Genomic DNA, 27114 nt, shown 5'->3' with positions numbered 1-27114 from the left:
AAGGAGAGTCTACAGACTGGGAAAAGATCTTCACCAACCCTACATCTGATAGAGGACTAATACATAAGAACTCAAGAAATCGGGTACCAACAAACCAAATAATCCTGTTAATAGGTACAGAGAATTCTCAACAGATGATTATAGAATGGCAGAGACATACTTAAAGAAATGTTCAACATCCTTCGTCATCAGGGAAATGCAAATCAAAACCACCCTGAGATTACATCTTATACCAGTCAGAATGGCTAAGAGAAAAAACTTAGGTGACAACACATGCTGGAGAGGATGAGGAGAAAGGGGAACCCTTCTCCATTGCTGGTGGGAGTGGAAACTTGTATAACCACTTTGGAAATCAATCTGGCGCTTTCTTAGAAAATTGGAAATAGTGCTACCTCAAGATCCAGCCACACTCTACTCTTGGGCATATACCCAAAAGATGCCCCATTATTCATTAAGGACATTTGTTCAGCTATGTTCATAGCAGCTTTATTTGTAATAACCAAAATCTGGAAACAACCTAGATGTCCCTCAATGGAGGAATGAATACAGAAAGTGTGATACATCTACACAATGGACTACTACTCAGCTATTAAAAACAAGGAAGTCATGAAATTTTCATCCAAAGGGATGGAACTAGGAGAGATCATCCTGAGTGAGGTTATCCAGAAACAGACAAGCATGGTATACACTAACTTACAAGCAGATCTTAGCCATATAATATAGGATACAGAACTATAGAAGCTAAACACTAAGGAGGACCCTAGGGAGGATATGTAAATGTTATTCAGAATGGCAAGCAGGAACATTGGAAGAGAGGAAACAGGATGGCAGCCTATTATAGAGGGTCCTCTGAAAGGATTCACTCAAAAAGGGATTGAAACAAGTGCTGAGACTCATGGTCAAACTTTGGGCAGAGTGCAGGGAGTCTTATGGAGAAAGAACATGGTAGGAATAGAGGGACATGGAGGGAGCAAGAGCCCCACAAGGAGACCAATAAAACTAAAAGATCTGAGCCCAGTGGGTCCTGCAGAGACTGATGCAACAATGGAGGACCATGCATGAAGAGAACCTAGACCCCCGGCTCAGATGTGGCCGATTGGCAGCTCAGTCTCCATTTGGATCTCTGAGTGAGGGGAGCAGGGTCTGCCTCTATCATGAATTCAGTTGACTGCTCTTTTTGATCACTTGCCCCTGATGATGCAGCCTTGCCAGGCCACAGAGGAAGAGGATCCAGGCAGTCCTGATAAAACTTAACAAGTTATGGGCAGATGGCAATGGTGGAGAACTTCCCCTTTTAGTAGACAAGGGGAAAGGGATGGGAGGAAGAGGGGGGAGGATGGTACTGGGGGGACTTGATGGAGGGAGGCTTCAACTGGGATATATACTGACGAAATTGTGAGGAAAAAAAAATAAAATTAAAAGAAAGTGGGGTTGGTAAGCTTAAAACCACTCCCAGGGGATCTTGAACATACTAAGCATTCTTGTGTTTGCCTTGTTCCTCACTCACCCCTATCCCATATTATCCTGGTCCCTTCATGTATAACACTGTAGGAAACAAACCTGAGATAACCCTCAATTTAGAGGGAAAAATGGAGGCATGTAAATAAATAACACTAACCAGGGCCCCTGAATACTGAACATTGTCCTCTGAGTGTGAAGTAAGTGTCAACCTGCTAATGGAACTGCTGGATAAATGGACTGGCCTTGGTACTCAGGGCAGTGACAACTGGTTGTGTATGCATCAGATACTATGACAGTGCACTAGTGTGCCTCAGTACCAGATGGAAAACCCCAGACCAGGAGGAAATGGCTCCTGGAGAGAGGAAGAGTATTGATGATTAGCAGAGGAAAATCTGCCCTTAATTGAGGATCAGTTTAGGAACCTTTAATGAAGAGACATATTTAAATTAAGTACATGGGTCTATCTCCTAAAACGAAGTTAGAGCCCTCTCTCTCTCTCTCTTTTTATACTTATTTATATGTATGCATATTAAAACTTGTGTAGAGGTCAGAGGACAGCTTGCAGGATTCAGTTCCCTCTTTCCACCTTTTAGGTTACAGGAATTAAACTCAGGTCATTGGGTTTATTAGGAAGCATATTTATTTTATTTACTCACTGAATCATCTCTCTGGCCCATAATAGTTATATATTTTAACAACGATAACAAAAAAAAAAACAAACCACTTTTGTTTATATCTTAAAGTCAGGCCTGTAAGTAGCCTTAGTCCAACGAACTATGGCAAATACTAAGGATGCATGTAAGCTTTACTATTTATAAATATAAAAGAGTTGTTAAGTTAGACTCCTGTCTACAACCATAGCAGAGCATCATTAATAGTGTCAGGCCTTTGAAAGTAAAGTAAATTAACTTAAATAATTTTTTTTTTAAAAAAAGAGTTGTTAACTTTGGTCATCTCCAGCATCTTCAATACTAATTTTTATATTAGAAGAAAGTTATTCTGGGTTGGTTTCATTAATCTTAGAAGTGATGCCTTCACAGATAATTAATTAGAATGGTGTTTAAACAGAAAATAAAAGATTTCAAATGGCTAAAAATTTAAAGATACTTATGCTGAACAGTTTGCATTATTGTTGTGTAAGACCTCCTAAACTGTTTGAGCCTAATGTTAGCACAGTGGGAGAAATTAATCCTTTTCTTTACCACTCATATCCTGCTTATATTTTTTGTGTATGAAACAGTATATGAGGATTTCATTTACATGGGTTTATTTTATCATATTGCTTCTTTGAAGTGTAGCTTGATAGATACATGTAATCGCTAATATAGCAGACAGAAATTTGTTGAACTCACATAGCTACCAGGTAGTGAAAAATCAGATTCACGCCTACACAGTCAGCTTCAGATTGTTTTTAACTTTAACCACAATGCTAGGTTGTGAATTTTGCTTCCTTTACCCTAAAAGTTACTTCAGACTGTATTCTTCTCTTGAATAAGTTTCCACTTGTCTCTTGGTATACTGAAATGTCTTTTTTACCTGTTGGTATAAATGACATTAGGAAAGTAGTCATTTATTTAAGTAGCTCTTTATAATCATCCATACAGTAATTGATAAACATATGCTTTGATTATCAGAACTCCTTTTCCAGATATAAAACTGGAAATATGTCTAGTATGTGCATAGTAAGTTGCCATTTTGGAATTTATGAGTGACATCTTACCAGGTTTTAGCTTGTTCCTTTGCAGATGCCTCCCATGTCCCTGTTACTGTGAGACCAAAGGTCCCAGAAATCAAAGGGCAATAGAGCTGGATATGCAGAAAACCCAAAACTACAATGGAAACAGTTTCCTTTAGTGAGCTTGCACTCAAGCATTGGTATATCTAGTGTAAGTGATAGGACACACACGTGGATGTCTATCTGGAAGGCATGGTAGTTCTATAAGTGTGTTATGAAATCTGCCCCAAAGCTGGAGGGCTCAAGGAAGGTCAATAATGGTACTCTCACTTAACCCTTGTAACATAACAGACTTTCTAATAGCCAGAGGGGATTGAAATGGGAATGCAAGTGAGCTGCAGAATGTTCAGTCATTATATTTATTTGCTAATATAGACTATACCAATGAAGTGTCTGCTATGTTCGCCTTCTGAACATAGCTGTGATTTCTTTCATTATTTTGTAATTGGCCTCTAGTTCATTGTTTTTTCCCCACAGAACAATCACTATAGGCTATAGGTTTTATTTCCTGGGCATAATATTTACAACTGAGTAATCTCTAACAGATCATTTATATTTTCTGTGTCTCAGTCTCCTCTCCTCTAGAATGGTTACTACAGTTTTTACTGCACCTGAGTAGCATCAGTATTAACTAAGTTTATCTTGCAGTGCTAGACAAGGTATCTAATGTAATAATCACTGTTTTCACACTTGCCTTGATAATTTTGGGTTATGCAGATGACTCAGTTGCTGTGAAGCCATGTTATGTAAAGATTGCTCCATCATCTGACAGCAGCAGGATGGCTTGGCGTCTTCCCACTTCCTATATATTGGGATTGTGGACAGAAACATGAGCTTTACGAGACATGCTAGTTTCCACAGACTTTAAATTCCAGTCCTATTATTGGTTGTTGGTTAAGAGTGAGGTTCCTGGAATCAATCTACTAGGACATCTTGGTGTGAATGTTGCTTTTGCCAGTGACAATGAACTGTTTGAACAGTGTACATAATGTGTTCTGCTTTGATTCTTTAATTCACAAAATAACATCAGCAGTCAAACCCACTAGGGTTTTGAGAGTATTGAGAGTTAGCACACAGAACTTAATTAAACTGTCTTCTTGTCAGAGTCCTTAATTGGTGTCAGATTAGTTAAACTTTAGTTTGTATTGTGATCATTGTATAAGCTCTCAGATACACCTATTAAACACCAGTCATTTAAACCATCTTCAAATTCTGGAGGTCAGGAGTCCAAAATAGTTCTCTAGGCTGAAGCCATGATATCTTTCTGGAAGCTTCAGCAAATAGTCTATAAATAATCTATGCTCCTTTTCTGACTTCCAGAGGCAGCCATGAGTCTTGGTTCAGTCTTCTCATCCTCCAAGGAGCATTAGTCAGCCAAGTCTCATGTGGAGTGATTCTTTTGTCTTTTTCATTTTAAAACAGGCCTGTAGGATCCCACTAGGCCCACAAAGATAGCGTATAGCGTGTTTCCCGATTTATAGCCATCTTGTTAATTTTACCTGCAACTTGAATTTGCCTTCACCATGATACATAAGTGTATATAGGTTACAGGGATTAGGGCATAAACATACATGGAGGACTGGGCTTAATACCAACCACTATTGTCTTCATTGTTCTCCTATAAACTGCCTTTCCTCCCTGTTATTTAGTCTCTGACCAGCCTTGGTGGCTTTCTTTAACTCATACTCAGTTGAGAAAATAGACATAGGAGGTGAAAACTTGCTTTATGTCCACACATATGCACTTCCCTGAACATGTCCATCTTTTCCTCTGCCCCTGCTAAAATGAAAGGAATGTTTCTCTCTATTGAAATCCTGACATTCCTCAGCACTTTACTCTTCCACTTTAGATTCATATAGATGGTTTTGAGGTAGTTTTCTCCACCTAAAATAAAAATCTACTCTGTAACTACCTGTTTGTTCTCTTATTGCCATTCCCTCTTTACTCCCTATCCCCATCACAGACTCACTTTCACCACTTGATCCCTCAAATAGAAAACCAATCCTGATGCCAACCACCACTCTTCTCAGATTCCAGTATAGTGTTACTGTATATTGCTTCTCAGCTTCCTCTCAGGTGGCACCTTCCTAGTTAGTCACTAGTATATCTTGTGTAGACCACAGCTATGGCCTACAGCCCATATTCCCTTCTCTCCATGTCTCTTCCACTTCCTGCCCTGTCCCACTACTGGAGTGATCTTTCAGAAATGAAGCAGACCCATATCTCATCCTATTTTCCTTTAAAACTTATGAATGGCTGTTGGTCCTATTAGCATAAAACCTAAAAATTAAACAAACAACGGAGTGAAAAACCCCTCATCCCCTGTTGCACTTATTCTCAGTGCAACCTGTCCTAATTATTCCTTAAACTATGCCCCAGAAGTCATGAACTTTCTAAGTGTGCTCTGTGCTTTGGGCTTTAGAGCATCCCTCCCACCCATGTGCATCTCCCTCTATTCCCAGGACCCTCCCGTGATAAGCTGTATGAGCCTTTCTTGCTTGTGTCTGTATGACTTACCCAGGCTGAGAACAGTAAATCTTTCATATACCAGTTTATTTCCTTCAGAAGTTTATCTTATGTGTTCATGTATAAGATTAATTGATTAAACTATCACTGTAGTTATACTTGACAGACATAGGTAAGAGTGGGAGAACCTCATACCTAATTGAAAGAATGGGCTAATTCCCTTGCCTATCTTGTTGCACACATAGCTGTGACTATACTGGAGGAAAATGTAGAAATGACCCTTTACCATTTCTTCATTATAAGAGTGAACTGGTACCAGTTAGATCCTGGCAATCCCAAGTATCTACACTATATGGGGTTACTGATTTCGCTTGTTCTTGCCAACACATTTATCAGCCTCTTAATGGTCTACCTGGTCACAGATGACAGAGAAAGTGGTTGAGTGATTGTGTATTCTCATGAGTTGTGGTGACTTGTGGTTTCTTGAGACTTTACTAATGTGTCTTTCTGTTTCTTATGTTTCAGACTATTCAGACTATGAAGACAGTTCCCTAGACTTTTTGGAAAGGTGTTCTTCTCCACTAACCAGATCTTCTGGGAGTTCTCTGGCTCCGCGAAGCACATTTATGGAGAAAACTACAACCTATCAGTACCCAAGGGCAATTCTGTCTGTTGATCTTAGTGGTGAAAGTATGTGTGACTATTTGATGGTTAAAATAAGACCTGAGTATGAAACTGAGAATATATATCTTAAGTTGCTGTTCAAAGAGGCAGCACACTTGACAAATAAGCTAATAGGAAAATTCCAACATTAGATTTAAGTACATTTTTCACTACCAATGAATGTTTTATTTTTATTCACAAAAAAAGGGTCAATAGGCAAACCCCTGTTTAAATAATTATGTGGGCTCAATAGTGTTATAGTTAAAACTCAGTAAAAGTCTGTCTTAAACATAGTCCCTTTTCTACCAAGTTTTGTCACAGTCTTCAAATTATTCCTGTCACGTATACATCAGTAAATTAAATGTAATCAAGATTTGGCCACCATTCATCAATACAAGGGGTCTACTGAAAAGAGCCCTGACTATAGATTCTTGTGCAAGTATAGTCCTGCTAGTGGGAGTTGTTGACTATTGATTTTTTTTTCCTTCTAATACTATACACTGTAAGAGGAAAATCTCCCCTGGCTTTAGATACTAGTATCAGTGCCTTAAGATAGAATTCCAACATGGTAGGGTGGAACATGGTAGAGCCAGGAAATGTGGAAGGAAGGAGTCTTAGTCTTTGTTAAAGCCCAGGATCCTTAGTAGGCTCACTTCCTGCTTGCCTTTGTAAGTACTCTAGAAGATAGGTACCAGGCTATGATTTCTTTGGCCTATTACTGCCTTCTCTTCTAGGCCTAACTAGTCTGCAAGGTAGGGGAACATTTTCTTCCCTTTGCTGCCAAAAGTAGACAACATGTGACTTACAGGATCTTAATTTTCAAAAGTTTGAGGTAAAGGAGAGGATTAAGAAAAATTACCTCTCTTTCCTTTATTCTCTTTACCAATAGGTGCAGTTACATTTTTCCATTTGGTCCAGTGGCTTTCAACTGGACCAGATATACACATTGTAATCCTTGCTCTGGTACCTTTAACATTTTACAGTCTTGAATGCAACCAGTGAGCACAGATAGAGTTGACATTTTGGGGATGGTCCTGTTGACGTAGAATAGCAGCTTGAGGAAACTCATAATGTCACTCATCCCACGAGCTACCAAGATCTGCAGGTGGGCTTTTACTTGAAGGTGCTATAGGCACGTATTGGAGCTGAAGTGATAACACTTGAGAGATAGAGACTCGCAAGCCTGAATCCAGTTCGTACCCTGCTTGGAAAACAAAAGTGGCAGAGGTTCTCAAACATCAGCAATAACACAACCACCTGGAGTACTTGCTAAAACACTTTATTAGAGCCTTGCCTTTGGAGTTCCTACTGACAGATTACCAGCATGGTGGTGATGCAAGCATTGCTGATAGCGAAGCTCTCCTTAAAGAGCACTGTTCTAGGCAATAGCAGTGATAGCTGAGGAGTAGGAGTTTAAAGGGAGTAGATCTTATAAACCTGCTTGTAGTCATTATCTTATGGCTTCTTCTGTGTTAGTGTAAGAGAAACACTGATTTGTCTATCTTACACAACTTTCACCCCAGTGACCCAATTGTCAGCAAAATTGAGCCAAACTCATTTTTAATACTTGTGAGTCAGTTATTTAAACAAGATTTTTCTGGTTCATTTATTAAATATGTATGCCAGTACCATGAAACCTGATATTTGGATCATGTATGTATATATTAATTACATGTACTTCCTTTTAGTTTAAAATCTATTCTATTTTATGATTGCTATCCTTTTATTATCTCACAATGTAGCCTAAGATGATCTCAAGCAATTGATCATTATGGTTTAATGCTGGGATTAGAGGTGTAAGCCACCATGCCCAGCTAAGCAGTTGATGATTAACTGCCTTTATCAATACTTGGCTGCACAGTTCAACCATGTTACATGTTGTGTGTAAATGCATAGTATAATGCTTGACATATGTAATGCAGTGGTAATTGACTAAAAGATTATCACTATCTAGTACAAATAACAAAACCCATTCTTTTGTAACAAAAAGGCTATTATTTGTGAACATTCAATCAAATTTGTAGTCAATCGCAACTGCAAATCTATTGCAATTAATACAATTTGCAGACTGTATAGACACTAATAAGTTTCATTGTCAGTATCAGTCTTGGCCATAACCTGTTAGCAGGGAAAGTAGTGGCTACTCAGTATTACTTTCAGCAGTGTTTGGGTACATGAAATGGAAAGTACCAGAACTACAAAAATTCCAAATATCTGATTTTTTGGTTCAGAGGCAAGCACTCAGTTCACATGTGCTTGCTCTGCTGAAATGCTTATACTCACTTCCTATAGCTTCTCCCTGACAAGTGACATCATTCACTTTCATGTGTTCCAGACTTGTCAGACGTGGAATTCCTGGATGACTCCTCCACAGAAAGCCTGCTTCTGAGTGGGGATGAGTACAATCAAGACTTTGATTCAACTAATTTTGAGGAGTCTCAAGATGAAGATGATGCCCTTAATGAGATTGTAAGGTGTATCTGTGAAATGGATGAGGAGAATGGCTTCATGATCCAGGTACTATAGCTCTGCCTATAGTTCTGGATCACTGTGGGTATTGAGCAGGTACACCAGAGAGCTTTGCTTTTTACCGGCCATCCCTCACAGCATAGTTTCTAATACTTTGCCATGCTTTCAGTTCTAGCAGTACTGGTTAGAAAGTCTCCACCGAATCAAGTAGACACATGGCTTGTGAGTATCATTGACTACTTATAGGGTATCTCTTAACAGACTGAGGCCTTCATGCTAAAACATTTAAAGGTCTAGAGGTGTCTTTCTTCACAATGCAGAATTGACTATAGCATGGTTTTTACTCACACTTAATAATCAGCAATTTATACCTACCCTTTGGGGAATGGGAATTGGACCCAAGTGTCCAGGATTTCCAGAAAAGAAAATAGAACATTGTTGCAAAAATTAGCAACCTCTCCTTATAACAAGGGTGTGTCTAAGAAATCAAGAAAGCATGGCCTGAATTTGTGTTGGTATGTAGGAAAATTAAGAGACATTGGTTATAGGAATGAAAAAAGTAGCCACCTTTCTTCTTTGTCAGTGGTGTTCTCAAATAAAGGTGCTGTGAAGTTAGAATTTTACCACATGAGTATTACCTTAAGTGTCCTTGCACAGACATTTTAGAGATTTGCTTCAGTAAGTGTTTTTAGGATTTGATTGCCTGTGGATCAATGGAAAACACTTGGGAGATTTCTCTTAATTTATTAAAGCATATTTTAATACATGTGATATAAAGAAGTTCTTGAAATAGTTGACTATTTCAATGATAAAATTAATCTAACATTACTTTTTCTCGTGGCACATAGGACTCTAACTGGCAAGACAAGATAGCAGGCCAGCTAGTTAAAATGCAGCAATATGTGTCCTTGCCTTGCCTGTCCTGGTCTGAGGGTGCTGTTTCAGCCGCACTATGGGTCTCTTCTGTTCTCTGCAGTGTGAAGAGTGCCTATGCTGGCAACACAGTGTATGCATGGGGCTCCTGGAGGACAGCATTCCGGAGCAGTACATCTGCTACATCTGTCGGGACCCTCCGGGTGAGGCCCTCCGCCCCGTGTGGGTTGTGTGACGCGGACTTCAGAGTATGGCCACTGTATAGAGCACCTGCACTTCTTGGTTAGCTAGACTCCTCTGCCATAACGTGGGTTGGAGATACTTTTTGCCTGTTACAGCAGCATGACTTTCATAATAATCACTTGCAGAAACACACATTTATGTAGACACGTTGACATACTGACTACCTTACCAAAAGGGAGATCATGGCTTTTTCCTGTAAATAGCTTTTGCTTATCCCTGTGTATTTCTAGCTAAGATTGTTTATGCTGATTTGAGTAGGTGAATATCCATTGCCTGCTGGCCATCTGATGCATTTTGAAGAAGTTTTGGATAGTGCCATATACCCAGTTTATTGTAGAATAAGTGGAATTCCAGAGCCTTGCCTATATCTTTTATTTCCCTTATAAAGCAGCTAGATGTGGGAACTTATATGTTTGTGCCTAAAGAGGTACCACTGAGTGGTATACTGAAATGAAAACTGAGCTTTTTGACTCCTAATCTATTGTATTTGTTTTGTCATGCCTTCCTTTATCCTAAGTACAACACTCTGCATGTAGAATATAATTTTAGCTATCAAGGCAGAGAATAACTAGTAATTAGGCAAATGAAATGTTCTCATGCCCATTGAAAAGATAAAGGAAAAAAGTATAAGAAGCAAAAGAGGGATAGGGAGATGACTTAGTCCATAAAGTGCATTCCATTCAAGCAGGAGGACCAGCGAGTGTTCTGATCTCTGGTATCCATGTAAAGAGCTGGGCATGCCTATAATCCCAGCAGTGCAGCAGTAGAGCCAGAAGGTACTCCTGGGCTTGCTGGCCCATCAGTCTAGCCAAATCAATTCCAGATTCCATTAAAGATCCTGTCTCAAAAACTGAAGTGAAAAGTGACAATGAAACATAATTTCTGACCTCACACATACAAACAAAGAAGCAAGATAATTATTTGGAGTTCTATGAATATAAATACTTTTTTTTGCTTATGTGTGGATATTTGCTATTCATTGTATGTCTTCAAGAACAAATCTAGATTTTCACTGTTCATTCAGTTGTATTTATTGGATACCTTCTATCTGTAAACATTGTGGAAAGATGACTGATTCAAAATATTCATTCACCTTATAGTTTAACAGACAGAGGAGCATATAATTGTAAGAGGATCCAGTATATATTAGCATCAAGTTCTTGGGTATTGTAGGGTTTTCTGAGGTCATAGTCAGGAAGGCAGAATCCCCACTTGTTTAGCTATAACTATGTTTCATCCAGGTATGAGCAGAAAGAAAGACCTGTGGTTTCTGCCAGCCATCTTAGAGGAAAGGTGTTTGGTAGACAACAGTTGAAAATAGTACATCAGGGTTCTTTTGGCAGCTATCACCTGCCACTGACCCCTCAGTGCCATTCCTTCTCATGTTCAGGCACAGCAGAAGTGCTGAGGGGCTCTTGTCATCCCACCCTTCCTCAGCATACTATCTGCTGCAGTCTGGAATTTTCTCTTGTTAGTAGAACTTGTCTTACAGAGGGGCATTAGTGGGAAGGAGGATCTGAATAAGTAGAATCCTTTATGACTTTAATGTCAACTCATCTGCAGGTCAGAGATGGAGTGCAAAATATCGTTATGATAAGGAGTGGCTGAATAATGGAAGAATGTATGGGTTATCTTTTTTAAAAGAAAATTATTCTCATCTCAATGCCAAAAAGATAGTTTCTACACATCATCTGCTTGCTGATGTCTATGGTGTAACTGAAGTACTGCATGGGTTACAGCTGAAGATTGGAATACTAAAGTAAGTGAACTGAGTCACACACTGCTTTTTACATTTTTTAAAAGTTATTTTTATTTTCTGTGTGTGAGTGTTTTGAGTGTGTTTATATATGTGCACTACATGGGCATGATGCCTGCAGAGGCAAGAAGAGGGTTGATTCCCAGGAACTGGAATTATACATAATTATGAGCCACCATGTGGGTGCTGAGAACTGAACCCAGATCCTCTGTAAAAGCAGCAAGTGCTCTTAACTAGTGAGCTATCCTGCAGTCACATTCTTACACATTTTAAGAAATAAAATCTTAGAATACAAATCTTTTTATTTTTTATTTTAATTTTTATTAATTACACTTTATTCACTTTGTATCCCCCCATAAACCACTCCCTCCTTCCCTCTTAATCCCACCTTCTCTCCCTCTTCTCCACGCATGCCCCTCCCCAAGTCCGCTGATGGGGGAGGTCTTCCTCTACTTCCTTCTGATCCTAGTCTATCAGATCTCATCAGGCGTGGCTGCATTGTCATCTTCTGTGGCCTGATAAGGCTGCTCCCCACTCAGGGGGAGGTGATCAAAGAGCAGGCCAATCAGTTCATGTCAGAGGCAGTCCCTGTTCCCATTACTATGGAACCCACTTCAACACTGAACTGCCATTGGCTACATCTGTGCAGGGGTTCTAGGTTATCTCCATGCATGATACTTGGTTGGAGTATGAGTCTCTGGAAAGACCCCTGTGTTCAATTAAAATACAAATCTTAATAAATAAAAGCATAACATCAGTTAGCCACAAATGTAAAAACAAAGTAACAACAACAAGCAAAAGCAGATAGGTTATTTCAGTTATTATTTTATTTGGTAGGAGGTTTAGAAATAAAACTGTTTCTTCACAGATTATGAGACAGTTTATTAGGTAGTCTTTTGGGGATTCAGAGTAGCACTTCAGAAGAAAAAATATTTGAAAGAAGTCTACAGTAAGAAGAATGCTTAACAGTGATAGAGCACACCTTTAATCCTTCCACTTGGAAGGAAGGCAGAGGCAGGTGCATCTCAGAGTTTGAAGCCAGCCCAGTCTACTCAGTGAGTTCCAGGATAGCTAGGGCTGCCCAGTATCTGGAAAGAAAAAAAAAAAAACAAAAAACAAAAACTCTGGATGACCAGTTCTATCTACCAGGCTCACATCCTACTATTTCAAATAGTTTTAGAGCTAATGTTTTGTGCACAGAGCTAACTACAGCTGATATGGTGAATCTGTTTTCATTCTTTGGTAATAGTTTGAGATAACTTCATTTTACAAGGGTGTATTCTTCAGTCAGCATGAGATGGACTCTAAGGACAGCAGATTCTGGATCATCTTTGCTGCTGTGCATCATGATATTTTATAGCCTGGGACAATTCTTCCTTAAGGAAAGCCAAGGTCCTTTTAAGTAACAATTCTGGATAGTTTTGAGGCTTTGTGCTCATTTTCTTCTGGTGCCAGATGAGAGTTGTTTAAAGAACAAAAGAAAGAGACTTTTATGTTATATAAAATGAATATTCTGCTCAGTCTTCCCAAGGTTTGCCACATCCTCCTCCCATCTGCATCCTGAAATGCATCCCACCCCATCCTTTCCTGTGAGTCCTCAGTTTGTTTTGCCTTTGACTTGCTCTTCTACTTGCTCAGTTGTCTCAGCCAGGCAGCTTCATTTTACACAAGAAGTTTCTGTACCTTTGTGCTTCTCTGGCTCCATTCTTGTTTTGGTTCATTTTACACATTTAATAGCAGCATTCACATTAATGAAGCTGAACATTAGCCTCTGTCATGTGGTAATGCCTTCCTGCTGCTCTTGACCAAAGGCCTTGAATCATAGGAATTTTATTGGCATACCCTCCTCCTTACTATGTTGACAAACCATTTCAGCTATACCAAGCATAATATCTAAATGAAGTATGATTTCTTAGACATCCAGGTCTTTTACAACTAGTTTCTCTGTAGCATGCCTTTCCATCATTGTCTGCTGGCTAGATTTGAGCCTGCTCTTTTTGGTACATTCATATATAATGAAACTATGATTATTTTTAGATAGGCATTGGGTTGTGGAGTCCTGAAGTGAGATTACAGATGTGTGCTACTAGGCCCAGCTCTAGGGATAAGTTTTTAGAGGGTTATGCCACCTCTCCAAATTCCTCAGAGAGTATAGCAGGATTCATTCTAATAGACTGTGGAGCCAAAGAACTAGGTTTCTTTCTAGTATGCCTTCTACTGTATAAATGACTATTTTCTAGATATTGACTTTCTAGTAGTCTAAAAGATAAAGAATATAAACTAAGAAATTATAAGTGGGTATTACTAGATGAATAATTGAATCTTATTCAGAATTTGAATCTAAGTTGAATCTTATTTAGAAATTATTATTTTGCAGCCATCAGCAAGCCTATACAACAGGGGTTCTCATTCTCTGGGTCACGACTCCTTTGTGGGTCTAACTCCTCTTTTCCCCCAACACAGGAGTCACCTAAGACCACCTGAAAACATGTATTACATCACAAATCACAACAGCAGCAAAATTACAGTTATGAAGTAGCTGTAATTTTGGAAACAATGTTATTATTTGGGTGACTACAATATGAGGAACCATATTAAAGGGTCACAACATTGGGAAGGTTGAGAAGTACTGCACTAGGAGGAGTCTGAGTAACCTTGCACTTAATTCTCAGTGGAATCCTGCTCTGTTTATTGTAAGCTGTATAATGCTGCAAAGTTAACTACACATGATCTAACTCTTATTTAACGTGGAACAACCTACATGAGCATAGACCATAGTCAGGGTTTGTTAAATAATGAATCTTCTTTGGAGGCCAGCTGTTCAGTCACTAGAATAAAAATATATTCTATTCTGCAGTTCCTTATCTGGAAATTGGTCTGACTGCAGTATTCTAACTTATGTGCAGTGATACACATTCACACATATCTATTGGTAGAGAACCGATGGGATTGACTAGACTGGCAATTAATACCATTTAACCATTAAAGTCTAAATAAATCTGTGTGTGTTGTCATGGCAAAATGCCCATAGTATGCTATTTAGGAAAAATAAAAAGTATGGTGAATCCTACTTGTATAAAAAGAAAAAAACAAATATACTCCTCTTACAAAAAATAAAAAAAAATTTAAAAAAACCAGCAAAAGAATTATTTATTCTAATTTTATGTGTTTGGGTGAGTACCCATATGTTTGTATATATACCAAAGGTGTTCCAGAAGATGGCACTGCGTCCTCTGGAGCTGGAATAGGTATAGGCAATTGTAAGCCACCTGATCTGGTGCTGGAAACCAAACTAGCTGGGTGCTCTGCAAGAACAGGAAGTGCTCTTAGCTGTTGAACCATCTCTCCAGACCCATATTTCCTATTTTTAATAATTTCGTATGTATAGAAAAAGTCTGCAAGATTATATGGCATTTACATTTCTTACAGTGGAATAGACTTGTTCTTTTGTGTTTAGTTGTAATTTTTTCTCACGAATAGTGATGGCTTTTTTATTCATTAAAGGTTATAAAATATGTTCATGTGAAGTTTATGTACTATACAGTGACAACAATAATTTTGAATATAAATACATACATGTATATATATTTAGTATATATATATTCAGTACATATATTTAGCATATATATACTAACAAAATTAAGGTCACTGTTGATTTTCTAAGTATTGTTTATTCAAAACTGAGAAGACTTGGATTTTTAATGAAATGTTAAGAGGAGTCAACTTAAAGGACAATTTTGTCTTTGATCCTGACCTTTTCTCGTGTGAATATCAAATTTATTACAAATGTTAGCTTGCTGCCATTTTTTTTTCCTGAAGTACTGTTTCTCCATTTTTGTCTTAAGGAATAAATATCATCCTGACCTTCGTTTCTGGGCTTGTTCTGGAAAGAGGAAAGACCAAGGTCAGGTGGTATCTGGAGCAGAGAAAAAAGTGACACTTCTGGACACAGCTAACTCAGAGGGAAAGAAATATGTACAGAACCACAGAGAACCACCTCTGAAAATGGAAGGAACTTATATAACAAGTGAGCACAGCTATCAAAAGCCACAAAGCTTTAGTCAAGACTGCCAGTCTCATATAGACCCTGGAAGCTCAGATGATGATGGTGCTAGCAGTTGTGAAGAAGATGGGGAACTCCATTTGAGAGATAAAAGCCATGTCCTATATTCAACAAAAGAGTGTGGAATGTCAGAGAAGGTAATGGTTCCCAAAGAACAATAGAAGAAGATGATGGAATTAAACGCCTAGTCCTCGGGCTTTGCTAATCCTTAAATACCTTTTTAAAGACTTACTCTTTTTTCTCCACCACAAAATGTTATCCATGTAAATAATGAGTTGTAATATATTCAACTACTACCTTAAGTTTTCAGTTCAGAAGCATACTTAGATGTCTCTAGAAATTAATGAGCCACATTGTGTGTGTATCAGGAAGATGAGTTTGTGTGGGACCATTTGTGTATATATGGTATCACAGTTTTTCTTTAATGTGTTTTGGACAAAACATTTCACTGTAGCATATTTGTCTGCATATCAATCCCATTATGCAGTAACTGTCTGTAAACTTGTGTCCTGTTTTTTGGGCTTAGTTTTGAAATTGAAATGAGCTCTCAAGCTTTATTGGTTTTCTATTAGCAAGGCCACTTTAAAACTAGGTTTTTTTTTAAACCATTCTGGCTTTTTTAATCATTAAGTAACCATCACCAGAAGTTCATAAGTTCATAACTGAATTTGGAAAGCATATTTTTTACAAAACTTGTGATAAATTATTTGACAAATTAATATCCATTTATGAAATTAATTATCTTTGGCAAACCTAAATCCAGATTTTATATGTGTGTGCTTGAAATAATTTGCATTATGAAGTCTTTAAAAGATTCTTACCTTCTGTTATCTCATCAATGTAAGCACAACAGTAAAGGCCAGTTTGCCATCAACTGGACTTTTAAACCAGTCTTTGACAGTTTGCTTGATTTTTTTTTCTAATCATTGCTTTGCCCCTACTCCATTTATGTCACCATTTAAAATTAATTGAGAAAGAAAATGGCCCACATTATCTAGTCATTCCAATTATGGAATGGAATTAATGTTTTCATTTATTTAGCATATTTTTCTGAAGCCTCCTTGTATGGATCACACCTTGGGAGGGAATTAGGAGGGAGATGGGATACTTTTACTCTGGAAGGGCACCAAGTAGGATGTGATGATGTACAGGAACTTTCTCCAAAGACTTTCTAAAGTCAGATTGGCTCTTGCCTACCTATGTAGGGTGATGGGTTTTTCTGTGTTAGTCTCATTTTGAAGTAGCATTTTATCCAGTTCTCCGTGTTTTGTTTTATTCTGTTTTGTTCTATTTTTCCTCCTGGTCCTTTGGAGAAGAATCCAGCTTCAGGAAATAAAGTGTTTGTTTATAATGATAAAAAGGGCATGGAGGGCCCAGGAGATTCACATCTTCAGTGGCAGCTAAATCTCCTTACACACATAGAAAACGTGCAGAATGAAGTCACCAGCCGGATGGATCTCATAGAAAAAGAAGTGGATGGTAATGTAGCCAAGAGCTCAGGTGTAGCTATTATTGTGTGTGTAGTGTTGTTCTGAAGAAGCTGTTTGGAATTAGGTTATAGGGTGCAATCTGCAAATACACTACCTGCTTGCTGAGCTCTGTCTCTTTCTTTACACTGTATTTAGCATATGCAGGCTACTGAGGCTCAACACAGGATGGCTGAATATTATTCTTAGTAGTGGTTTCTTTTCTATTTTGTTTTATTCTTAATATGGATATTTATTAAATACAGCCCATATGTCTGGTTCAGAATAGAATATTTGGGGAGTGTTTGCTAGTTTCATTAAAAGATACTTTCTTTGAAGCCAGCATATTCATAAGCTTGTTTATATCTACTTTGGCTAATATTTGTTGAGTAGAATTAGCTTCTACAAGTTAAGAAAATTTGCATACAAATTTTCAAATAGTTGTCCCACATTTTTGTAAATGTTATTGCCACATAGAAACTAAAAAGTAGGCAGAAAAAAATCCCCATATTGTATTTGAGAAACTAGAATAAGTTGAATTTCTGGATTCTTAAGCCCATATGTTTCCTTTGCTTTGACTATTTTCATAACCTGATATATCATAACCTGCCTCTATGCTTTAATCCTCTTACTGTAAATATTACACCATACTAAGGCAGATGTACTGTACTTCTGCCTTTTCTCGCCTTTAAGAGAGGAAGTGGGTACCTGTTTCAGAAGCATCATGTGTTTGAATTTAATTTGATTGGAGTTAGTTTGCCTTATGTAGATTTTTGAAGAAATGAAAATGTATATTCCATATTTTTAATAGATTTTAAAGGAAACAATGAAAATTGAGCATGGAATTGATTAATTGAATTCTATATAGTATTTGAGTCCAGTTGCATATATATATTTATTTAATATTTCAATAAAGTAGTGATCCTAGAAAGGACACTGAGAAACTGCTACGTCTTTCCTTTCTTAATGAGGAAGATGTGGCCGGGAAGAGGGCTCAATGGTAAAGCACTTACTTTGCAAATATGAAGGCCTAATTCCAGATCCCTAGAGGTCGTGCAGATGAAAGCCAGGTGTGGAAGCATATACTTGTAATCTCAGCAATGATGAGATGGAGGGTAAAGACAAGTTGATTCCTGGCACTTGCTTGCCAGTTAGCCTAGCTCCTTGACAACATTTCTTGCTAGTGAGAGCCCTGATCTCCAAAAATGGTGAATGGTGTCGAAGGAACAACTTCCAGTTTGTCTTTTGACCATCACATACACATACAATCATGCTCCTGCACAAAGATACATGTACATGCAAAGAAGAAAATGAAGTAAAAATGATTTATATCTAAATTAGTAGAAAGTTTGAGCAGGCCCAGGGAACTGTTATGTTCTGTTATAGAAAAGAGTGAAAGAGACATGCTAATGAAGTGTGTATGTATGTGTGTGTATGTTCATGGTGGGTGGTAAGGAATGGGTTTGGGTATGTAGTTCAGTGTTCAAACACCTGCTCTGGGTTCAAACCTCAGTATTTCAGAGGAAAAAGTGAAGATTACCCAGAAGGGTTAGAACTGTTGTGGGTGAAATTATTAAGTGCATTGGCCTTCTGAAAAGAGGGAAGAGAACTCTTTGTTTGAGTCACATTCCATCCTTTTAATTGAGATAATCAATGCCATTTAAACTTTTCTTCCCCCTCTCTTCTAGTTCTGGAAAGCTGGCTTGATTTCACAGGGGAATTAGAGCCACCAGATCCCCTTGCAAGACTGCCCCAACTTAAACGCCACATAAAACAACTCTTACTTGACATGGGCAAAGTACAACAAATTGCAACTCTTTGCTCTGTATAACAATGGTAAACACAGGATGACAAGAATGTGTCTGTCTTCTGTTGAATCATTTTTATTGCTAAGCGAATAGTAAAAAGCTTAATGTTTGGTCATTTACTGATTTGTGACACCAATACTATGACATCTTGGAAGTATAATGAAGAACAACTTTATCAAGGAATCTAACATTAAAAATGAATGAGCAAACTGCAAATGATGTTATCTCTGCCAAGAATCAATGAGTAAAATACAAGCTGCACTAAAGGAATGGAATTGGCAGGATTCTAATAGTTGCTCTCATGAAGCTCAAGATACCTGTAGAGAGAATTATGGTGTGTTTGTATAGGTTTTAGAAGAGATACTCATGTTTATAAACCAGCATTTGGCCAAAACCACACTGTAAGGAAATTCAAGTTCTGGAGAGTTCTACAAGTTTGCTCTAAGAATTGCCTTCTAGCAGTTGGATCAGCTGCAAATAAACTTAGGTTATTTAAACTTCTGTAGGATCATGAGCTATATCTTGGGTGATGAATGTATTTAATCAGAAAACTGACAGTGGAAGTCTCACTTTGGGGAAAACAATTGTGGAATTTTAACTTCATTATGAATGTATTTTAAGAAACCCACCAAATAATTGGAATTTATTGCGGGCATTGTGCTCTTTAAAAACAAAGTGGCTTACATAAGGGCCCAGTGTGCCAAATGTTGATACTGCTGGAGAGAGGATTTGACTGTTGCAGGAATCCTTCCATCCACTGTACGCAGTGCCATTAACCCATACAAACCTGTACACCACATGCTGTGTGTGCTCTGTGTAGGTGAGTGGCAGTATCTGGGCTTCAGCATACATTTGATCCTGGATACATTTGGTGTTTGCCTTTAAAAAAAAAAAAACTGTAAACCTCAGCTGGGATGAGGAGTGACAAAAATATCAAAATAATCTGTGGCTGTGGATTTTCTTTCTTTCTTTCTTTCTTTTTTTTTTACTGCTAGTAGTGGAATACTGGAAAAGCTTCATTTATGAAGATAAATTTTATTTTAAAATATAAATATACACTCAAAAATTTTAGCTTTGATCACAAATGGACAGATTTATGAAACCAAAGGCAACTAAGTTGCTTACTCAGCTCTTGCTGGATTTTTGAGCCTAGGTCCTACTGTCTGCCAGTCCTGGTGCGAGTTGTATGCACCCTCCAGTGCTACATGGGCAGGTATGTGTAAGTGAGTATGCTTGTTTAAATAGTCAACGTACATATGTACATAATCAGCACATATTTATATCACACATATCTAGTTTTATTACTATAGATTATACAAATTGGTGGTTAACATAAAATGTTACCTTTTAACAGACTGTTTTTGAAACTAAAAGTGTATGTACAGATTTTTAAAAGGGGGAAGAAAAGACTGTTAAGAGGAGGCTATTTGATGACATTACACTTGAATATTTTTTTGCCTCATTCTGTTTATCAGTTCTAGCAATCTGTATAAATGCACTTAGAACTGATAGACAGTGAACTTGAATTTATCTTTGATAAGAATAAATGCCACTGTACATTCAGATATTATTTAAATTTGCAAAACACACTGTTCTATATATAAGGTACTGTATGTAAAACTCTATTAAAACTATTCCACATATCTTAAAACTTCAGCTTGCCTTTTTGCGGCCTTATGTTTTGATGTGAAGATTAAAAGAATGTGTAAACCATTGAGAAAATTTTATTGCCTTTTGAGATTTTTTCAACTGACAGATGTGCCAAAGATTACCATATATAAAATATAGTCCTCTGTATTTACTTGTGATACCTAAACTTTGTTAAAGATCCTATTGATAAAAGCTTTAGCAGAAGTCATTGTGGGATAGTCACTTTGCATATTAAAGTAAGAATTAGTGCCTATAACCCATGTGTGGAGTAAATTTACTAATGTGTGTCTTTCAAGATTGATGATGTATTGTTTGTTGATTTGTTTTAAAATAATGGCTCTAAAATTTTCCATCATGACTGAACCCTAGACATTGAATTTATGTCTCTTTTTTTTTTTTTTCAGAAATGGGGTCAATAATGTTCTTAGTCTGTGAATAGTGGTATTGCCATGATTCTTTTCATATATGCAGATGAGCTCTTCATTCAGTGATACTCGATTTCTCAGTTCTAGTGACCTCAGTGAAAGTAATGCATAGTGTTGTAGTACATACTAGGTGCCCCAAAGCAGTCTGAAATGTTTCAAATATAGAGTGCCAACTGGACTCCTCAAGAGGAAAGTTCTACACCTCACCTCATGTGGCAGGGTCACTTTCAAAGTACAGGCTTACTAAAAATGCAGCGTACAACATCTTCAAGCTGTGTGTTTAAATTGTACACAAAATAGCAGTGAAGTTCATGTTTAGACTTAAGTCTCATGCCAAGAATGTGTCATGATAAAATGTAAAGATTCCAGCATCCAAGAAAACACTAAAACATTTTTCTTCCTAAGAATTTCCAGTAATGAGCATTAAATCTGTATCTTAAGATTTGATCACATCGTTAGCAGCCAACAAATTGAATGCTTCATTGATAGACTATTAAGTGTGCTTCTCTGCTTGTTTGTCAGTGAATGAGAAAGCTGATTCTTCAATTTAAATATTTAAAGAATATATCAGATTATATACACATACTCAGTTATTATAGTACCTACCGATGATTGGTTGAGGCCTGTTAGCAGCTAGAAGGCAGAATGTTTCTTTGAGAGAATGAAGAATGAATTAACTTTGGAGATGCAAATCTATTATGAGAAGTGTCAGGTAAGATTTGTTTTTTGTTTTTTCCTTTTAGTCTTACCTAAAACCATTGTATTGAAATGTAAGCAATGAACTGGAGAGTGTGTTTTCCTCAAAGATAATGTTTCATTTCCAGACAGAAGAGACTGAACCTTGATGGAAGGATTCGACCTCACAATTTCTGGCAAATATAAGTTGTACTTCCTCTTGGTTGTCTGTGGTTCCACTGACTATTGAAGTAATGTACTTTCTCCTTAAAGGAACTTGTTATTCTTATATTTCCAGGTGAAGCCCCTGTTATTCAGTTGTTTCATCTTAATGTTCATACTAAAATGTGCATACTTCCTGTGTTCACACTGAAGCATACTACTTCCTCCCCAATAAACTGAATCTGCTGCCATTGTCACTGTCTTGGTTAATAACATTCTTTCGGCATATGTTTACATGCAGAATCAGCACTTAATAGTCATTTCATCACGACATGTAGAGATTCCTTACAACAACGATACTGTCTTTTTCAGGTCTGTTGGGAACCCATTATAAGGAGAGTCATGGAGATATGAGGCAGTTTTGCTTGCCTCTTTCATTCTAGCTTTGTTTCCATTCTGGGTCTTCAAAGCTGTCACTGCCAGAATAGAGAATTACATTCAATAAGTACCTGCTCCATGCCAAGCATTGTAATGCTTCCTAGAGTATCTGAATTAATTCTCTCAGAGGATAGGTAAGAACAATTATTTTCTAAATAAACATGGTGAGGTTTACACATACATTCAGACATACCCTTGATAAGAAGTAGGTTTTCGTGGTCTGTGTAGCATGTGTTCCTTGCTAGTCATGTCATTTCAGTTTTCTACTGTGAAACCTTAAGAGAACAATTCAAACTCTGTTGGGTCTGTGTGATATGAAACATATGCAAGCTGACCCAGCCTGTTCTCAGGTTCATGGCAACAGAGACTGACTGTTAGGACTGTGCTTATTTTTGTCTCTGGCCTTCACATCACTTCCGTGTGTGAAAGATCCTCACTTGTTCATGTCTCTAAATCCAAACACTGTCTTGAGCATCTCTTCCTAAATGAGATCAGTTAATTTCCTGTGTAGTATCAAGCTTGAAAGGAATCCTGTCACTTTATAATAACTTGCTATACTGGAACAGACCCAGATTGTGTAATCTCAGATTTTCTGGCAGTTTATTAGCAATGTGATTCCCCCAAGCTTTGATTTCCTTGCCTGTAAATGAGGACATGCCTAACTTGGAACTTTGCGTTGAGAGTTAAAGCATCAAGAAATGTATGAAATGGATTGGAAATCAATGGTCAGTGAGTGTCATCTGTGTATAGACCATTAAGTTAACATGGTTTAAAGGTTGATAGAGAATAAGGTCATGCTCTATAAGCTAATGGAGGCATATGTATTTTCTAGTGAGAACCCAAAGAAAGGAAGATAATTAGGCTTGTAGGTGGTGGATCAGGGCAAGTAAATGTATATTCATTAAAACAGTGTTCACTTAAATTTTACTAGAACCTCCAGAAAAAATTAAGACATTGTAACTGCTAATGTCTGTTCTCTCTGAAGTAGAGCCCATGACAAGACTTGTGCATGCATACTTAGTTTATTAGAAACAAAATCTGAACATGTCAGTAGCAGGGGAAAAGTGGGGAATGGAAGAGGGAAGGAGAAAGCAAACAGAATTGAGAACCCTGCTATGAACAATAGGGCTTTGATTCTGCCCTTTTAAGTCTATCCTAAATACAGTGTATAATTTCCAACTTATAAATAGTGACATTATGCCTAATCACTTGGAACATTTTAAAATATATGCAGTTGAATCTGATGCATCCCAACGGTTTTGTTTTTCACCAACATTTTTTTACTTTATTATTATTATTTATTACAATGTATTCAGTTTGTATCCAGGCTGTGGCCCCCTCCCTCATCTCCTCCCAATCCCACACTCCCTCCCTTTCCTCCACTTATACCTCCCCCCTAGTCCACTCCCTAGTAAGGGGAGCAGGGAGTTCTCTGACATGAACTCAATGGCAGGCTCTTTGATCACCTGACCCTGGAGGGTGCAGCCTTGCCAGGTCACAGAGGTAGACTATGCAGCCAGTCCTGATGAGACCTAATAGGCTAGGGTCAGATTGGAAGGGGAGGAGGCCCTTCCCTATTGTTACCAACATTATTTTTAAAAGGACATGAGCAGAACTTTGAGGTAAGATGACAGACTAGAAGCTGCTATATGTGCCTTTGTGAAGAAGAGTCAGAATAAGGAAAAGTGGACACTATGCAGTGAAGAACTTTCAGTCTGTGAATGTGGTGATAGATAAGTTTAAAAGTGGAGAGATGGCTCAGAGGTAAAAAACACTTGCTGTTCTTCCAAAGGTCCTGAGTTCAATTCCCAGCAACCACATGGAGACTCATAACCATCTATAGTAAGATCTGGTGTGAAGGCAGAATGTTGTATAAATAATAAATAAATCTTTAAAAAAGGTGTGTAGGAAAAGATGGGCAATGTGCTGAGAAAAAGTAACAGTAAATATCCAGCAGTGCAACTCCCTGGCAGAGAGAAGGCAAGCAGAAGCTAGGTGGTGCTGGTGAAAAGACTGACAGTCCTACTCTTAGGGCACATTTACAGCACTTATGAGCCTTAAATCCAGCTGCAGATTTTGTTAAGACAGTAAATGTTCATCTAGCCAGATGAACAGTAGAAAGGAAACCCATTCTATCACTAGTGGATGCCATCTTGAGAACTTGTTTAAAACTGGGCTATTTAGGTACCTGAAAATAGGACAAATCCTGGTCATCCTGAATTTATTTTTTAATTTTTAAGTATGGAAACAAAAATACACCTAAAAGTGCAGCTTCTGGAAAAACCATTTGTCCTTCCCTGCCTTGTATCGTTCGTTAAACTTGACCTTGGCCTCCTGTCTGGCCTTGTGTTTCAGAGCTGGGTCTCTAAAGACATCCTGTTAACAATTTTGTTCAAGGGATGTCCACAGAGTATCTTGTGGGCATGAGGTGATTGTAGTTACAAACTTTCACAAAGGATTTGATCTTTGATCTTGTGGCGATTTTCTTCTTGTCCATGGCAGCTGTCACTTTTCAGGAATAGTGATTGATTCCAGCCACCAGGGCATGGTTATAAGGGCGGTCTGAGGTACCATTGTCAACTTGCTGCACTCCTAAGGTAAAAGACAACCCTAGGAGGCCTCTGTGGAGAGTGTTAGCAAACTGAAAACATATGTGACAGGAATGTCTGTCCAGACCATGGACTTCCTAGGGAAACGTAGCTCTGCCTTTGATGGCTGGGAGCAAATAACTCTAAAGGTTAATAACCCCTAGTCTGAGATTGGTGGAATGAACTGCTTCCTTTCACTGCTGAAGTCTTGAGAATTTTGAAGATCCAGAAGAGTCATGTCAGGATGACCAACAAGTTTTAAGGTCCCCAACTCAAATCTCTGCCTCCTGTGAAGATCCACACAATATTTGTTATCCACATCCACTTTGCAACAGATCAGCACTTAGATTTTTTTTAAAGATAGGTCTTGGGCCTAAACAAATCTCTACCACGGTAGCTCCCTTAATACAGAAATAAAGGAAGCTACTGAAGTGGGCATGGCTCTCCTGGACTTCAAATAGTCATGAAGTACAGATTCAGCAACTTCAATTGGTCTTCCTTTGACCTGTGCATGAAACACAGGTCAATTCTAGAGAGATAACAAGCCACTCTAACACTTAATCCTTTATTTTTTCTTTTTTCCCTTTGTAACTCCCTTAACTTTTAGCAGCCTTTATTAAAAAGAAAAAGAAAACAACTTCTGTTTCTATTTTTATGCCCTTTCATAAATTCACCTAATTCTGTTGATGCACTTTTTTAGTGTTGGCCAATCATTTTTTTTTCCTGTTTGCCATCACCATTCCTTTTTTTTTTTTTCAATGCAGTTTATTCAGGAACCTTGAACAATCCTCGGACCCTGGGGAAAGCCAGCCCACAGCTTAAATAGCCTCTGGGTAGCCAACCCAGGCATGCCACGTGGGCAATGCAGATAGGTCCACATACATGGAAGCAAGCCAGATCCTCAGCCTTAGCCAAATGTGGAATTGTTCGTGACAGAGAGCACTCACCATCGGGAAGGTGGAAGGCAGAAACCAGCTCCATCTTTAAGGCATAGCATTCCGCAGCTCTCTACAGTTCCCCCTTTTTGTTTTAGATGCATCAGGCAAGAGTAGAGGTCTGATCTCTGATATTAGAAATAAATTGGGACTTTGTACAGATGTTCATTTAGGTGTCATCCACCCAAAGAGCATCAGACCCGTCTGATACCTTTTTCTCAGAGGCGGGACCTGGGGCATCAACCTGCATGCAATCAGACATGCTCTTCTCTGGGTCGAAAGCGGCTGACCCTGAGTGCAGTGCTTAGCCTCGCATCCTGAGCGTAACATTTTAGCTTTTTATGGTATCCAACCATGCTTGGGGAGAATGTCCTGCTTCAATGGCTGTAAAGGCCTGAATGATCATGGCTGCATCACACTGTTGTGAGACTCTAATCTTGCATATATACCACAGGCAAACCAAGGAGACCAACACCAGAAGGCCTGCTAACGCTCCCATGCCCGCCCATTCCTTCAGATGATTCATGGTTGCAGCAATCCATGATGATAATCCTGTGGCTAGTCCTGCGTCCACTCTGGTAGAATTTACTGTGACAATGGCCACTCTCAGCTGCTCCATCGTAGTATCGAATTCTCCAGTCCAATTACCTAAAATATAGCTTGACAATTGTTTAGACATATTTGCAGCACAGGAAAAATTCTCATGTTATATGCTAGTGACTCAAAGTCCAGCATATTTTCATTGACAGCCAAGTTGAGCGATTTGCCATAGGGTATCAATTTGCTCCTGCACGAGGTCAATCCTCTGATTGAACACCATCAAGCTTCCTTTTAGTTGAGCATTAATTCCTTTGTGTACAACTAAGGCATGAGCTACATTGGCTAAATGATTATTCAGGGTCTGAGCAGTCTGCCCAGTATGACTCATGGCTAATGCCCCGGTGGTAGCTCCAACAGCCGCCAATGAGATGGTAGTAACAACACCATCCCTTTTTTAATTAATGCATTTCCAAAGCTTGCCATTAAATGATCAATGGTCTCAAAAAAAAAAAAAAATAAGTTGAATCCAGTGACTAAAAGTCACCAACATAGAGTGAAAAAACAAACTGGATGAGAAATTAAGCAAAGAGGTGATATTTTAAAGAAAAACTAAAGCCTGGTATGATGGTACACACCTGTAATTCCAGCAATCAGAGAGGCAGTGGCAGGTGGATCTCTGTGAGTTCAAGGCCTTCTTG

At 38.3% G+C, this 27114-nt stretch overlaps 1 protein-coding gene across 9 annotated transcripts in view; it reads left to right on the top strand.

Annotated features, from left to right (window-relative positions):
* Positions 1–22172, top strand: part of Phf20l1 (PHD finger protein 20 like 1) — a 76496-nt gene extending 54324 nt beyond the window's left edge. For 8 of the 9 annotated variants that reach the window (XM_021655122.2, XM_060389334.1, XM_021655121.2 and 5 more), the window contains 7 exons: positions 6188–6352; positions 8661–8842; positions 9771–9870; positions 11474–11669; positions 15512–15866; positions 17046–17208; positions 18884–22172. In XM_021655122.2, the coding sequence (XP_021510797.1) occupies positions 6188–6352; positions 8661–8842; positions 9771–9870; positions 11474–11669; positions 15512–15866; positions 17046–17208; positions 18884–19026 (1304 nt within the window). In that variant the 3' untranslated portion in view covers positions 19027–22172. The remainder of the gene's footprint in view (positions 1–6187; positions 6353–8660; positions 8843–9770; positions 9871–11473; positions 11670–15511; positions 15867–17045; positions 17209–18883) is intronic. The other variant, XR_009593692.1, reaches the window with a different exon arrangement.
* Positions 22173–27114: the final 4942 nt, after the last annotated feature.

This window comes from Meriones unguiculatus, chromosome 8 (genome assembly GCF_030254825.1).
Source record: "Meriones unguiculatus strain TT.TT164.6M chromosome 8, Bangor_MerUng_6.1, whole genome shotgun sequence".
Taxonomy (NCBI): Eukaryota; Metazoa; Chordata; class Mammalia; order Rodentia; family Muridae; genus Meriones; species Meriones unguiculatus.
The sequence above is the reverse complement of the archived record's forward strand: the minus strand, read 5'-3'. Positions and strand labels throughout refer to the sequence as shown.